The 13,378-nt window shown below is 44.1% G+C and overlaps 1 protein-coding gene across 2 annotated transcripts in view; it reads right to left on the bottom strand.

The window, feature by feature from the left end:
* Positions 1-2,846: 2,846 nt before the first annotated feature.
* Positions 2,847-13,378, bottom strand: part of DHODH (dihydroorotate dehydrogenase (quinone)) — a 212,406-nt gene continuing 201,874 nt past the window's right edge. For both annotated transcript variants that reach the window (XM_085637375.1, XM_085637377.1), the window contains one exon: positions 2,847-3,257. In XM_085637375.1, coding sequence (XP_085493501.1) covers positions 3,203-3,257 — 55 coding nt within the window. In that variant the 3' untranslated portion in view covers positions 2,847-3,202. The remainder of the gene's footprint in view (positions 3,258-13,378) is intronic.

Raw genomic sequence — 13,378 nt, 5'->3', positions numbered from 1 at the left:
TTTCAATGCATACACTTTATAGCATGGTAAAGCCCGCCTATTTGAGAAGGTACCATCTTTTCTCCCGTCACAGAGCATTTTGGACACCCACAAAGTTTTTGAAACTGGGGAAAACTGATTCTCCATACTGTATGAAGTGTGGTTTAGAAAATGCTGACAACATTTACATGTTGATGGAATGCCCCAGGATCCAGCAATATTGGGATGGTGTGGGTAAGACTATAAGTAACATCCGCCAAGTAGACAGCAAGGTAAGCCTTGGATTGATTACTTTTGGACGCATGGCTGACACTGTGAAGCTCAGCAAGGACAACAGTAAAATGTTGTATCTGATATTTTTGTCAAGAAGAGAAATCTGTAGAAAATGGATATCTAAGGTACCCCCTACTAAATCAGAATGGTTGGATTCTGTAATGCATACTTTACAAATGCATGCACATACCACTTCTGCAAGAAGATCTAAGATATGGCTGCCTTTGGTCGAATGGAATGGGGTAGAACACCAGAGACAAACAACTAAGAGAATTATAATAAGGTTAAGAGCCACAAAGGACTGATGGTCTAATGTTCCCATGATTACCGCTGACTGCATCTTGAAAACTCTGCTTGGTATGGGTTAGATCTGAAAGGGTCGCTATAATCTTTCCAGGTTTCGTAAACTTATGGCTACCCTAACCAGATAAGAGAATGGAACCAGAGGTTGGCAGCCGGTGGTGAACGAGGACCACAAACAAAAAAAAAAACACAACAGCAAAAACTGTACTACAGTCTATGCCACTCTATGAGACTCTACTCCAGTCTATCCCGGGACACTCCACTGTACAACACTCTACTCCACTCTATGAGACTTTCCAACACAGCACTGTGTTCTCAGAAAGTTTGGGATTTGAGAAAAAGTGTTGTGATAAATACTATGATTTCAGTTGGTATAAGTGATGTAATATGAAAGGGTAAAAGCAGTGCATGATAGAGTGGAGAGTTCTAGTTATTGTTGTGTGGTTAGCGAACTGGAAACACTTTGTATGGCGGAGCACTAGTTATTATAATTAAAGGTGGTGCCTAAATTAATACATTTATGGTATGATGGTAACTGATATTTTTTAATGTTTGTGTAATTTGACTTTGGTTTGTGTAGAAAAAACAAATGAAGTTATAATAATTTAAATGTGATGCATACATTAGAAATGTAAGGTATAACTATGACTTTAGAATTTCTAATATTTGTGCAGTTTATATAGAAAGAATAAATAATTTTTCCAAACTAGAATTAACTTTTAACCTTTGCTTATATATATATATATATTTTTTTTTTTTGATGAACGAAGGCCAGCATGGCCGAAACGCATTGTCTGCCGATGGGAGCAGAATAAAATAATTTAAATACATTCCGAGAGTGTGCGCCACGCTTTGTTCTGCTTAGCGGTTGGAGAAATATATATCAAAATAAAATACACACATATCTAATTGGCATAAGTACTAATAGTCACATTTTCGCTTCTATCTCCAAAACAGCTGAAAAAGAATTAATTGCATCAAAAAGAGGCATTGGATGACGAAAAGACTGCTGTGCCATTAAACTTTGGCATATTTCTGTTCAATGGTTTCAGGGTTGAGTGCAGAGAATGTTTCCTTTGGAAAAAACCCAGGTCAGTTGCAAGTTCCACACATTTTGGGACACGTCTCCTAACTTTTGATCCATCTGAACAATGTGCGCCAAATAATGTGATCAGGGATTGTCTACTGAACAGTGTTTACCTAAGTTTTGTGCAAATTGCTAAAGGGACAAAATTATTAAGGGAGAGAATAATGTGATTTCTTATCATGTGAAGTGTCAACCATAACAGAAAAGGGACAACTGTGCCTCTGTAATATAAACATACACCCACACTGGGTGGCAGGAATCAGCAAAAACGAGGGGTCAACATAGAAATCTAAAATATACCTACAGAGAGAAGGGTTAGGTACAGAGATAAGAAGCCAAAGAGGTATGTCTGATTGAACCAGTACTGACAATAGAGGGGGTGGGGAGGGGCGGACAATAAAGAACCCAAAGTTATAGCACCTGTAGCTGGTAAAGGTGAGGAGTAAGAACTAGGGGGCATATGTATCAAAATCCGTTATTGCGATTCTCAAATAGCGATTTTTTGAGAATCGCTATTTGAGAATCGCAAAACGTGATGTATTTAAAAAATTCGCAAATATTTTGCGATTTCTTGTTATTCCTTAATTGCGATTAGCAAATTGCGAACTCGCAATTAAGGAATACCTTCCCATTCATTCCTATGGGCCAGGAGGCCGATAGGAATGAATGGGAAGTCATTCTCAATTTGTGATTCGCAATTAGAGAATCGCAAATTATGAATAATTTCAAGGGTGCAAGGGTGTCATAAGGACACCCTGATGCACCCCTGAAATGAGCATGTGTGCGCATATGGCGCACATACATGCCCTAAGGGCACTTTGAAAAATGCCAAAAAGTGCATTTTTCAAACAAATCGCAACTTACCACCAACTTGAAGTTGGTGGTAATTTGCGATTTCTTAAGGAGAAATCGCACAACTTGGGTGCTTGTTACATAGCATTTAAGGAATCGCAATTTGCGATTCCTTTCGTATAATTAAGGAATCGCAAAATTAGCGATTCCTTAATAATGCGATGCTAAAATGGCTCATACATCGCGTTTTGCGATTTTGTATTCGCAAACGCAGTTTTTTTGCGAATCGCAGCGTTTGCGACTACAAAATCGTTTGATACATATGCCCTCTGGTCATTCCTTTCCGTAGGGTGCCATCTAAAAACTGGAACTTTGACAAGGGCATCTCTGAACAAAGTATTTCACCACCATGTATAACAAAAAATACACCTTTATTAATTTTCATAGATTTATGTAGTAGTAAATTTTTGGTCCATCATTAAAATGACAAGAAACCTGCTTCTGAAAATTTCATACAATCAATTCTCTGGAGCTCCACTTCAATGGACATGATTATTGCAATGCTCAGTTCCCAAGGCTTTGTCTTTGAAGCACTGCTTGGCCGGATGTGGTCACTGAGGTAGCACAAGCAGCATTACCGAACCTGCTTGAAATGATGAGGAGAAAAAAAAAAAAAAGGAGGATGTGGAATAACCAAAGGCTTCCACAGAACACACCACAACAAATGGCCGGTTGAACATGAAGGCTCTCCTCAGCAGAATAAAGTGGTCATCTTCGGTGATCTGCTCCAATGGCTTCGGTCACATTACTAAAGCCTTGCTCCCTGCAAACAGAGAAGGAGAGAATCTCAGAATTCAACTTCCAGCTCTTCCAAAGTCAAAATCACTCAATAATGATAAGAAACCGATCACAAAATATTTGTATCCAATGTCACTATCCAGAAGATTGGCTACACACATCTATTATACAATGTCTCAGAGAAGCCTACAGGATACCAGGTGAATTTTCTAGGGATCAGAACCTAAGCTGAACTTAAACTGAAATGCCCTTAAAACCCTGGAAATTGAAGCTCAGCATGACCTGGCCATGTATACTAACCACAAAAAAGAAGATATAGCATTTGATATACATCATTAGGAGCTTCACTGTCACAAGCAAAGAACAGATTAGCCCCGAGTTAATTGTATGGTAGTTGCATTTTTATACAATTTATAACCCTGATGAAGCGCCAAAGTATGCTTGTAGATGGCTATCAATGTACTATGGGAAGTACTTATGTGGAAGAGTCTCCGTCTGTCAGGTGTTCTATGTAAGTGGTGTCACTGTTGGACATAAAGATCAGTGTTGTGAAGTTATCATATTTTTGTCAGTGCACTTTGTCGTGTAGGAAAGTGAAAGCAGGGAGAAACAGGATGCTTAAGTTTATAAACTGCTAGATTATGAATGAAGAGAACTGTGAGCAGTGCAGGGTATGTGGAAAGCATGTTGGTGTTGTGGGAGTAAGCAGACTAATAAATACAGTATCACTGTAAACGTACGTGTGCTTATGTATGGAGTGGAACAAAGGAGAGAAAAATAGCTAAGCATATGGTTAGACCTACCCTCCTTAGGGCTGTCTCTTCCAATTTGTGGCAGGAATCATCCTCAGCTCTGTAGTGTCCATTCTCTCCTACTGATGTCACTGTAGAATCATCTCGGAAAGAGCTAACTAAGTCTTCACTACCCTCCTCAATATCCAGGTCGTTTTAGATGTTTCTTCTGTTTTCCGGGAGAGAACCCCACATTTTTTTGGCTTGTACATAGAATGAGGTTTCAAATATCCATTCTTCTTGCAAGGAGGGATGGTCATGCAGAATGCTAGTCTAGGGAAGAGGTTTATTTACTAAGAACATCTTTGCAGCTTTCCTTGGATGAAGGAAGAGCCTTTAAAATTGATGTCGACCCTGTGTGTGATCCAGAGTGTCTACCAAGCACTGGCAATGCCAATAGGTCTGGTGTCTCTAAGGTTACTGATGAGTTTAAACCCGCTTTAAGTCATCACATGTTCACTCCATCACTCATCCCTGCACTCATACATCCCTTCATCCAGCCACGGACTCGTTCTTGCATTCACCTACTTACACGTCCGCAATAAAACAGACATAAAAACTCCTAAAAGCATATGGAAGATAAATTAAAGAATACAAGTAGAAAAAAGAAAACGTGCCGCCACCTAAACTTGACCGGCATATGCATAAACATTAGTGAGCAGCTGTTTTGCAGTGGTCTTCTTCATAGTGTATTCTTGCTTGAAAGTTCTAACCTAGCTGCTGCGTTCAGAAGCAGCCATCTTGGAACAGTAATACAATGAAACCCTATGGACAATACCATTCTCAGATAGCCACCCAGTTTCGAATTAGTGGAAACACAGGGTGCAGCAAACTGCAGATGAAATGAGCCACAAGCGAAAGACCCAGCAGGAGTGTCATGGGAACTGCAGAACTCTCTCAAAAGAACAAAGAAATCAGAGTGGGCTTAATAAACAAAAACATTGAAAACTAAAAGACTAGCCACCAGCCCAGACACTGAAACACACTCCTTTTAGGAGTATGTGCACATGTAATTAAGCAAAATTCATGTGTCTTTAGCTGTTCAAGAAAGGGACATTCTTTTTTTAAAACAAGAGGACGTTATAGAATTTAAGCCACTTAGCTCTGCTTTCTTCATAACCTAATTTTGTCACAAGCAAAACAGTTGATACTTATTATTTTAATAGGTTCCATGTCTCAGACTACATAAATATATTTTTCCACGTATTCTAAAAGCACAGAAAAAGTGCATCAATGGATTTTCCTATTGTTTCCCTCAAGAAAGTCTCATTAACAAGGACTGCCTCACCTACCTTGATCCTGCTAAAAAAAGATCCAAATCATTTGCTGTTTTTGTTGTCGATATTGAAGAGCTATTTACAGCATTATTCCTGGCTGGATCTGATGTCACTTGACAGACTGCCTACTAAAATACTAAATATATTTTAAAATCACACATGAAATCCTTCTTAATAAGAGCTGCCTTAACCACCTTGTGCCCCCAAAACCAGAACACATAGACATTGCCAACTAACTCCTGGAGTTACTCTGCAGCAATCTTGATTGTGTTCAACTGTCGGAGCACAGCACGACACTCGCATCACTCGACTGTTGTAATGACCACCAGACATCCCTTGTCAGGCATCAAAGAAGTGGTGCTGGAACAAATTTCAGAGTGGGGGTGCTGCCCTTAACCCCTTCAGTGCCACGCCCTTTCCCCCTCCTGTGCCGGGCGTTGCATTAGTGGATGGGGTTCATGACGAGATAGTCTCGTCATGGGCACAGCGCGACCGTGCTCCATGACGAGACTATCTCGTCATGGGCACAGAAGAGGTTAATGCTATATCCCTGAAGTCATAGGGATTGTGAAAGATCCAAGAGTCATACAAAAAACACATGTGTAGAAAATGTGCTATGTCCATTCAGCAGGAGAGTGGCATGGGTGTGTATGTATATGGTGCATTTTAGATAGGGTGACCAACCGTCCGTAAATATCACGGACCGTCCGTGATTTGGCCCGCAAGACCGTTGTCCATGACAATCCCTTTTACGGACGCCTTTTGTACACAATTTTGGGCATTAAGGAACAGCGCTGTTCCCCTGAGAGAAACCTCAGCTCCCTGATGGGGCCGCCTCGGAATCTTCATCTAAGCACATGAGAAGCCCCATCCCGCCCATTGTCATTCTGTATGAGGCTGATTACCGCATTCAGAATGACAATGGGCCAGTCTGGGCTATTACAGCATGTGGTGGTCCTCCTCTAGCCTCGGTCTAGGCCAGGGCATTCTGTCAGATGGAAGAAATATACAAAACAAATGTACAAAAACGCCCATCCTGCTATCTGCCAGTCCATGAAAAGAAGCTGGCGAAAGAAGTTTAAAAGAAGAGGTTATGGTTCTTTCACAGTCTCATCATTTCAGAGCTGAATCATTCTCAATATTATATACAACGAAGCCATAGTTGCTGCTTTTTTATTCTATGAAACTAACACCCATTGAAAAAGCCAATAGTCATGGCTTATTGTAGGTGTCATGTTACTGGATACAATGACAGAAACAGCAAAATACCAGTGAGGCAGCACACTATGTTAAGCACAAATGTTTAGCTTATGTGATTTAAGCCATGCCAAGAGTTACAATAGACAAGCCCCTTCGAGAGACCCCCCAGTTTTTGATCCCACTTAAAGCCCTGGAACCAACACCATGTCATAGTCACCTCACATCCTGGCACTGTGCATCATGCATGACTCATGACTTCCAAGGTTTCAGATTTCCTATATGCAGGGGCATAGTGAAGCCTCCCCCCACCCCTTGCTTTAGGAACTAGGAACTACAGCGGGGTGGAGTTCTTGATGGGCCTCTTCTGTCTGCAACTCTGCAGACAAACACTCAGCTCATAATTCATGAGAAAAGGTGGGTGTGTGAGTAAGTGAAGGAATGGGTGAATGGCTGAATGGATCGGGTTAGTGAAAGGGTGAATGGAGGATAATGAGAGAAAGGATGGATGAGGGTAAATAGATGGATGTATGGGTGGATGGATGGGTAAAAGGGTTGGATGGATTAGTGAAAGGATGGATGGATGTGTGAACGGGCGAATGATGGGCGAGTGAATGGGTGGATGGATGAGTGACATGATGGATTGATAAGTGAAAAAGGGGTGGATGTAAGCATGGATGAGTGAGTGAAAGGGAGGGTAGATGGACAAAAGGATGGATAGATGAGTGAAAGGGTGGATGGAAGAGAGAAAGGGTGGATGGAAGAGAGAAAGGGTGGATGGAAGAGAGAAAGGGTGGATGGAAGAGAGAAAGGTTGGATGGATGAGTGAAAGGATGGATGAGTGAAAGGATGGATGAGTGAAAGGATGGATGAGTGAAAGGATGGATGAGTGAAAGGATGGATGAGTGAAAGGATGGATGAGTGAAAGGATGGATGAGTGAAAGGATGGATGAGTGAAAGGATGGATGAGTGATGGGGTCAATGGATGATTCATGAGTAGATGAGTAGGTGGGTGGATGGAAGGATGAATGGCTAAGTGAAAGGAGAATGAAGAGAGAAAGGGAGGATGGATGGGTGAGTGAAAGTATGGCTGGATGACTGGCAGAATGGATGGGCGAACGGTTGCATGGATGAGTGAAAAGCAGAATGTAAATATGGATGAGTGAAAGAATGCATAAATGAGTGAAAGGAAGAGTTGAGATGGAAGGATGGATGAGTGGGTGGACGGATGAGTGAATGAGTGGGCGGATGAGTGAGTAAAAGGATGGCTGGATGGGTGAAAGGGTAAATGGTAGGATGGATGATGAATGGATGGGCGGAAGAGTGGATGGATGAGTAAAAGGATGGATTGGGTGAAAGGGTGGATGGATGATGGAACGGGTGGATGAGTGAAATGGTGGATGGAAGGATAGATAATGGTTAGGTTTGCAAATGATTGAATAGGTTTGGATATGGATGGGCACAGATGGAAGGACAGAATCAATAGTGGAAGCAATGATGGATGAAAGAATTAATGGATGACTGAAGGTAAATGTGAAATTGTGGATATCTGGGGTTGGATGGAAGGATGAATGGCTAGATCCTTGGATAAGAGAGCTCTTCTGGGGAGGGTTTGATGACTTACTTTGCTTTCTTGGTGCCATAAGAGCTTTAGCTCAAAGTGGGAGGTATTTTAATTTTCTGGCTACTCCCTTGCCTATGTGTGACTATTCTGTATTTGGTGTGTGCTTATGTGTGGGATCTATACATCATGCATGGGAGATTTTGAGTGACACCCAACTGCTACTTGAATGTTTCACTAGTAATTGTAAATGTTTGCATTTTTTGTTTTAAGTTTAAGGTTTTAGAAAGAGCCTCATAGTGCCATGACCTGTGCTTGGGATGTACATTATGTTTGTAACAATAGGCATGGCGTCAAAAATAAACTATGCAATAGTGTATCAACAGTGCCTTATTTAAGAAAGCTGCCGTGTAAAGCACCTTTGTGACTTGGGTCAACTAGTGCAGCTCTCTGCGAAGCCCTATAAGCAAAGTCAGATTCCATATTTTAAGTTCCACTTGATGAAACACCTATAATGCGTTCCCTATAGTGGGATAGTCACAGCAATCCTCCATTTAGTTCACCTATGCGTGCCGCCTTATATCTCACAATGGCACTCATATCTGAGGTGCTAGTAAGGCTGAGTTACTTACTTGTAATCCTAGTTCTCTTCCAGGGTATACTCAAAGTCATAAACACTGAATAGTCCTGCCCACGTGCCGGGACCCCGGAGCAATAACAAATGATATACATACATACATACATACATACATACATACACACACACACACACACACACACACACACACACACGCAGCCTAAAAACATATTACTAGGCTCAAATATGCCACAATTGCATTGTAAATCTTTTACATTTGAAATAATAAAGAAACATAAATCGTGATATTTTCATTATACAGAGAAAGAAAACTGCTTTCAGTTTGCTTTGAAAACACAGCCTTTATTTTCAAAGGTAAATAGGCAAGATCATAGAGGCAGATTAGCCTAGAGAGGCTGCATATAGAACAGTTGGAAAAAACTGGTGCCGTGCCTTTAAGACCTCCAGGAACCCCAAGGCTCCCATCATGCACCACAGGTGACAGTTAGGTCAGTTCTTTTTTCCGTCTCCTTCTGTGAGGATCCTGGAGCATTGAGCTCGTCAGTTAGTGGGTTTTTCTCACCAATTGTTGTTCTCAAGTGAATTTTCTTGTGTTTCACTCGACGTCTTTAGTACCTGGGGTACTAAATTTTGCTGTTTTTCTGAATTTGGTCAATTTTCCTGTCAAAATGCCGGCCTTATTTAATAAGTGCCTGGCCTGTGGAAAAAAGATGGCTAAATCAGACCCGCACTCTGTCTGTATTGCTTGTCTACTTTCATCTCACAGACCAGAAGAGTGCTACCACATTTTTCAAGAAGAACTCATGGAGAAAGGGAGAAAATTAAACTGCATGCTATGCAGCGGAGGAAAGGAGTCAGCAAGTGGGCGAGAAGAACATCTCCCGAAGAAGCCCTCCTCTCAAAAAAGGTTGGAGCGCAAAGACAAGGGTGAGAAGAGGAAACACTGGTCCCATACACCTTCGGGGGACAGATCGGCGTCGAAAGTACCATTGTGCTGTCCTTCAGCGTCGAAGTACCATTCGTCGGAGAAGCGAATAACTTCAGGTACGAAGTCCCATCACAAGCCGACGTCGACACCATATCTTAGGCGGTCTAGTTCTGGCTCGCCTACAACGGCGGGAGGCAGTCGCTCGATGTCGACTTTTCAACGTCGACAGAACAGCCCGCCCCCGAGAAGACCTGTGGCGACATCGAAGACACCGCCGACGTAGAGAGTGCCACAAGCATCGACGTAGAGCCGGACACGAGAAGCTCGAGGCCGGTAACACGCAGTCATTCACCGAGAAGTGCGACGTCGAAGCATCCGTCACCGAAAGTGCGACGTCGAAGCATCCGTCACCGAGAAGTGGATAGTGTCATGTATCATGTTATCCTAACAGCAAGCCAAGAGCTCATTCTACAAGGGGAAAAGCTGCTATGATAGCGATGCTTAGTAATATACCTATTCAGGAAATATGTAAAGCGGCGTTCGGTGCACACTTTAGCACGCTATTATTGCCTTGATTCTGACACTCAAGCTGATGCTAGGTTTGGACAAGCATCCTTGAGAAACTTGTTTGTGTAATATAGGTTTTGTTAGCAGGTTATGATATGCCTGTATTCGTCCGCAGGGTATGGGGATGGGCTTGCTACTCTATTCAGTGCTTATGACTATTGATGAGTATCCCCTGGAAGAGACGGCTTTTCCCCTTGTAGAATGAGCTCTCCTCGCTCGGGAGCTGTTTGTGTGCCAGCTGATAGGATAACATGATACATGACACTATCCATCTAGCAATGGACCTTTTAGAGGCAGAAAAAACAGTGTTCAATGGACCATAATTAACAAACAACCTGTCCGCATTTCATACACTCTTTGTTTTATCTAGATACAATTTTAACACTCTTTTCAGATCTAGAGAGTGGAAAGCTCTCTCAGCAGGAGTGACAGGGTTCTCAAAAAAAGTAGGAAGAGTGATTGACTGGTTGATGTGAAACTCCAAGACCGCCTTAGGAAGGAACCTCGGGTGATTTCTAAGCACCACTCTGTTCGCATGAAAAACGAGATAAGGTTCTAAAGAGCACAAGGCTTGGATCTCGCTCACCCTGCGAGCAGATGTGATTGCCACGAGAAATGCAGTCTTCCACGAAAGATGTTGCAGGGAGGCTTTGTGGATAGGTTCGAATGGGAGACCCATTAACTTAGAGAGGACCACATTAAGCTCCTAGGAAGGAGATGGAGACCTAACTGGTGGGTAGACCTTTTTTAGACCCTCCAGGAAGTCCTTAACAACAGGCATCTGAAAGAAAGAAGCCTGTGTGGGGGACTTTCTATATGCTGTTATCGCTGCCAGGTGAACCTTTATGGAGGAATATTGCAAACCTGCTTTGGCCAAATACAGTAAGTAGGGTACCAGTACCTGTTCCTGACCTCGAATATGGTCGCGACCCTCAGCAGTACACCACATATAAAAACGCTTCCACTTAAAAGCGTAAGACTTTCTCGTGCTTCTTCAAGATCTGCATGCAGTCTTGAGAGAGACCTAAATGTCCATATTAAATGAACTCAGGAACTCGGGGACGGCAGGTTGGGATGGAAAACCTTGCCGCCCGCCTTGGTCAGCAGATCCAGATGACATGGTAACCTCCTGTGTGGTACTTTGGACAGATGAAGGAGGTGCAGGTACCACCACTGGCAAGGCCACTCCGGCGCAACCTGGTTTGACTGGGATCTTCCCTGATGTTGTTGGGAAGACCACTGAGGGGTTTGAGCCCTCTGGTGGTATTGTCGTCGGTCATAGGGACGATAGCGTTGTCTGAAGTCTTTCCTCTTTTCCAGACCAACCTCCTTCACAGTGTCTAGTTCGGTCTTCATTCTAGACATGTTGTCAGCGTGAGTGCCGAAGAGCGATGTCCCATTGAAGGGGAGATTTAGGATCCGATGTTGATCCTCTGGCTTCAAACCAGTCAGTCTCAGCCAGGAAGAGCGGCAGGCACAGATCCCATGTGAATATCCATGGAGAGCGAGATCAGAGGCATCCGCTGCAGCACTGATGACCTGATTGGCCACCAGACCCCCTCCTGAAGGATCTCCTGGAAGTCCTGCCTGTCTTCCTTCGGGAGCTTCTCTGTAAAGCGTAACAGAGTTCCACAGAGAACGGTCATAACAGCCCAGTAAAGCTGAGGCGCTGGCCACTTTCATATAGTATGCTGATGTATTACACATCCTCTTGCTGATGGAGTCCATGGCCCTACTATCTTTATCTGGAGGTACCACAGATGATGCTGCCCCCCATCTGGTTCTTCCGTGCTGCTGATACGATGACCGAGTCAGGAGAAGGGTCAGCTCTCAGAAAGAGTGGGTCCTGCTCAGGAGCCTTGCACCTCTTGATGATCCGCGACGGAGCTGCTCCCACCGACACTGGAGTCAGGAATTTTTGAAGAGCAGGCTCTAGCAGACCCGGAACCAGGGGCAGCAGAGGCCTAGATGCAGACCTATGATGAAGGGTCTCGAAGATGTGGATGGGAGAGAGACAGGCATCTCAATATTGAGTTTTGCAGCCCCTCTATACAAGACCTCGTTGAAGGTCACAATGTCATCAATAGGCGACACTCTACTTGGCGGTGAAGAAGAGAGAGTTGGAGAGTAGTCTGCTTTCGAAGGTCTGGAGTCTAAGGACTACGAAGATGATCTGTGGCTTCGCCTTCTAGGAGAGCGGTGGCGAGTTCTTGAAGACAGACTCCTAGGCGATCTTGATCTATGCCTTCTCGAAGTTGGCGACCATTGAGGCGTGGCACGCCACTCGTGTCCCACAGACGAATGAACGGATTGTATGATCGGAGACCTTGACCTGCTAGTAGTATGATCCAGTTTGGAAATTCTCTGAATCTGCCACTCTCTTATGCTCCCCAGCCATCTCTGAGAGATGTTAGTTGGAGGGGATGCAGCCGTTGGCAAGGTTTCAGGAGTGACTTGTACTATCCGGAGAAGAAGAAACACTCCTGGAGGTTACCACCTGGACATCCTGCAGCGTCTATTTCTCCCTCGACGTCGCCCTAGGTCTCTTGGCAGGAGGAGACCCGTGACTGGACTGCGACTTCTTTGACATCGATCTCCTTGACATGGATCTGGACCGTAATGTTCTCCGCAGTGACCGTCTGTGCCCCGAGGGCGATCCATGTGGTCTCGACGTCAACCTTCCCGGTGACGGAAGCTTTGACGTCAACCTTCTCGGTGACGGAAGCTTTGACGTCAACCTTCTCGGTGACGGAAGCTTTGACGTCAACCTTCTCGGTGACGGAAGCTTTGACGTCAACCTTCTCGGTGACGGAAGCTTTGACGTCAACCTTCTCGGTGACGGAAGCTTTGACGTCGCACTTCTCGGTGACGGAAGCTTCGATGCAGAGTGCCTCGGCGGCAACTTCCTCATAGGCGACGTGGACCTCTTCAACGGCGATAGTCTGCTGTGACGCTCAGTTGGAAAATGACTGCGTCTTACCGGCATCGAGCTTCTCGGTGTCCGGCTCGACGTCGATGCTTGTGGCACTCTCGACGTCAGCGGTGTCTTAGACGTCGCCACAGGTCCTCTTGGAGGCGAGCTGTTCTGTCGACGTTGAAAAGTAGACATCGAGCGACTGCCTCCCGCCGTCAAAGGCGAGCCAGAACTGGACCGCCTATGATATGGTGTCGACGTCGGCCTGTGATGGGACTTCGTACCTGAAGTTATTCGCTTCTCCGGCGAATGG

Source organism: Triturus cristatus, chromosome 12 (assembly GCF_964204655.1).
Source record: "Triturus cristatus chromosome 12, aTriCri1.1, whole genome shotgun sequence".
Classification (NCBI taxonomy): domain Eukaryota; kingdom Metazoa; phylum Chordata; class Amphibia; order Caudata; family Salamandridae; genus Triturus; species Triturus cristatus.
The sequence above is the reverse complement of the archived record's forward strand: the minus strand, read 5'-3'. Positions and strand labels throughout refer to the sequence as shown.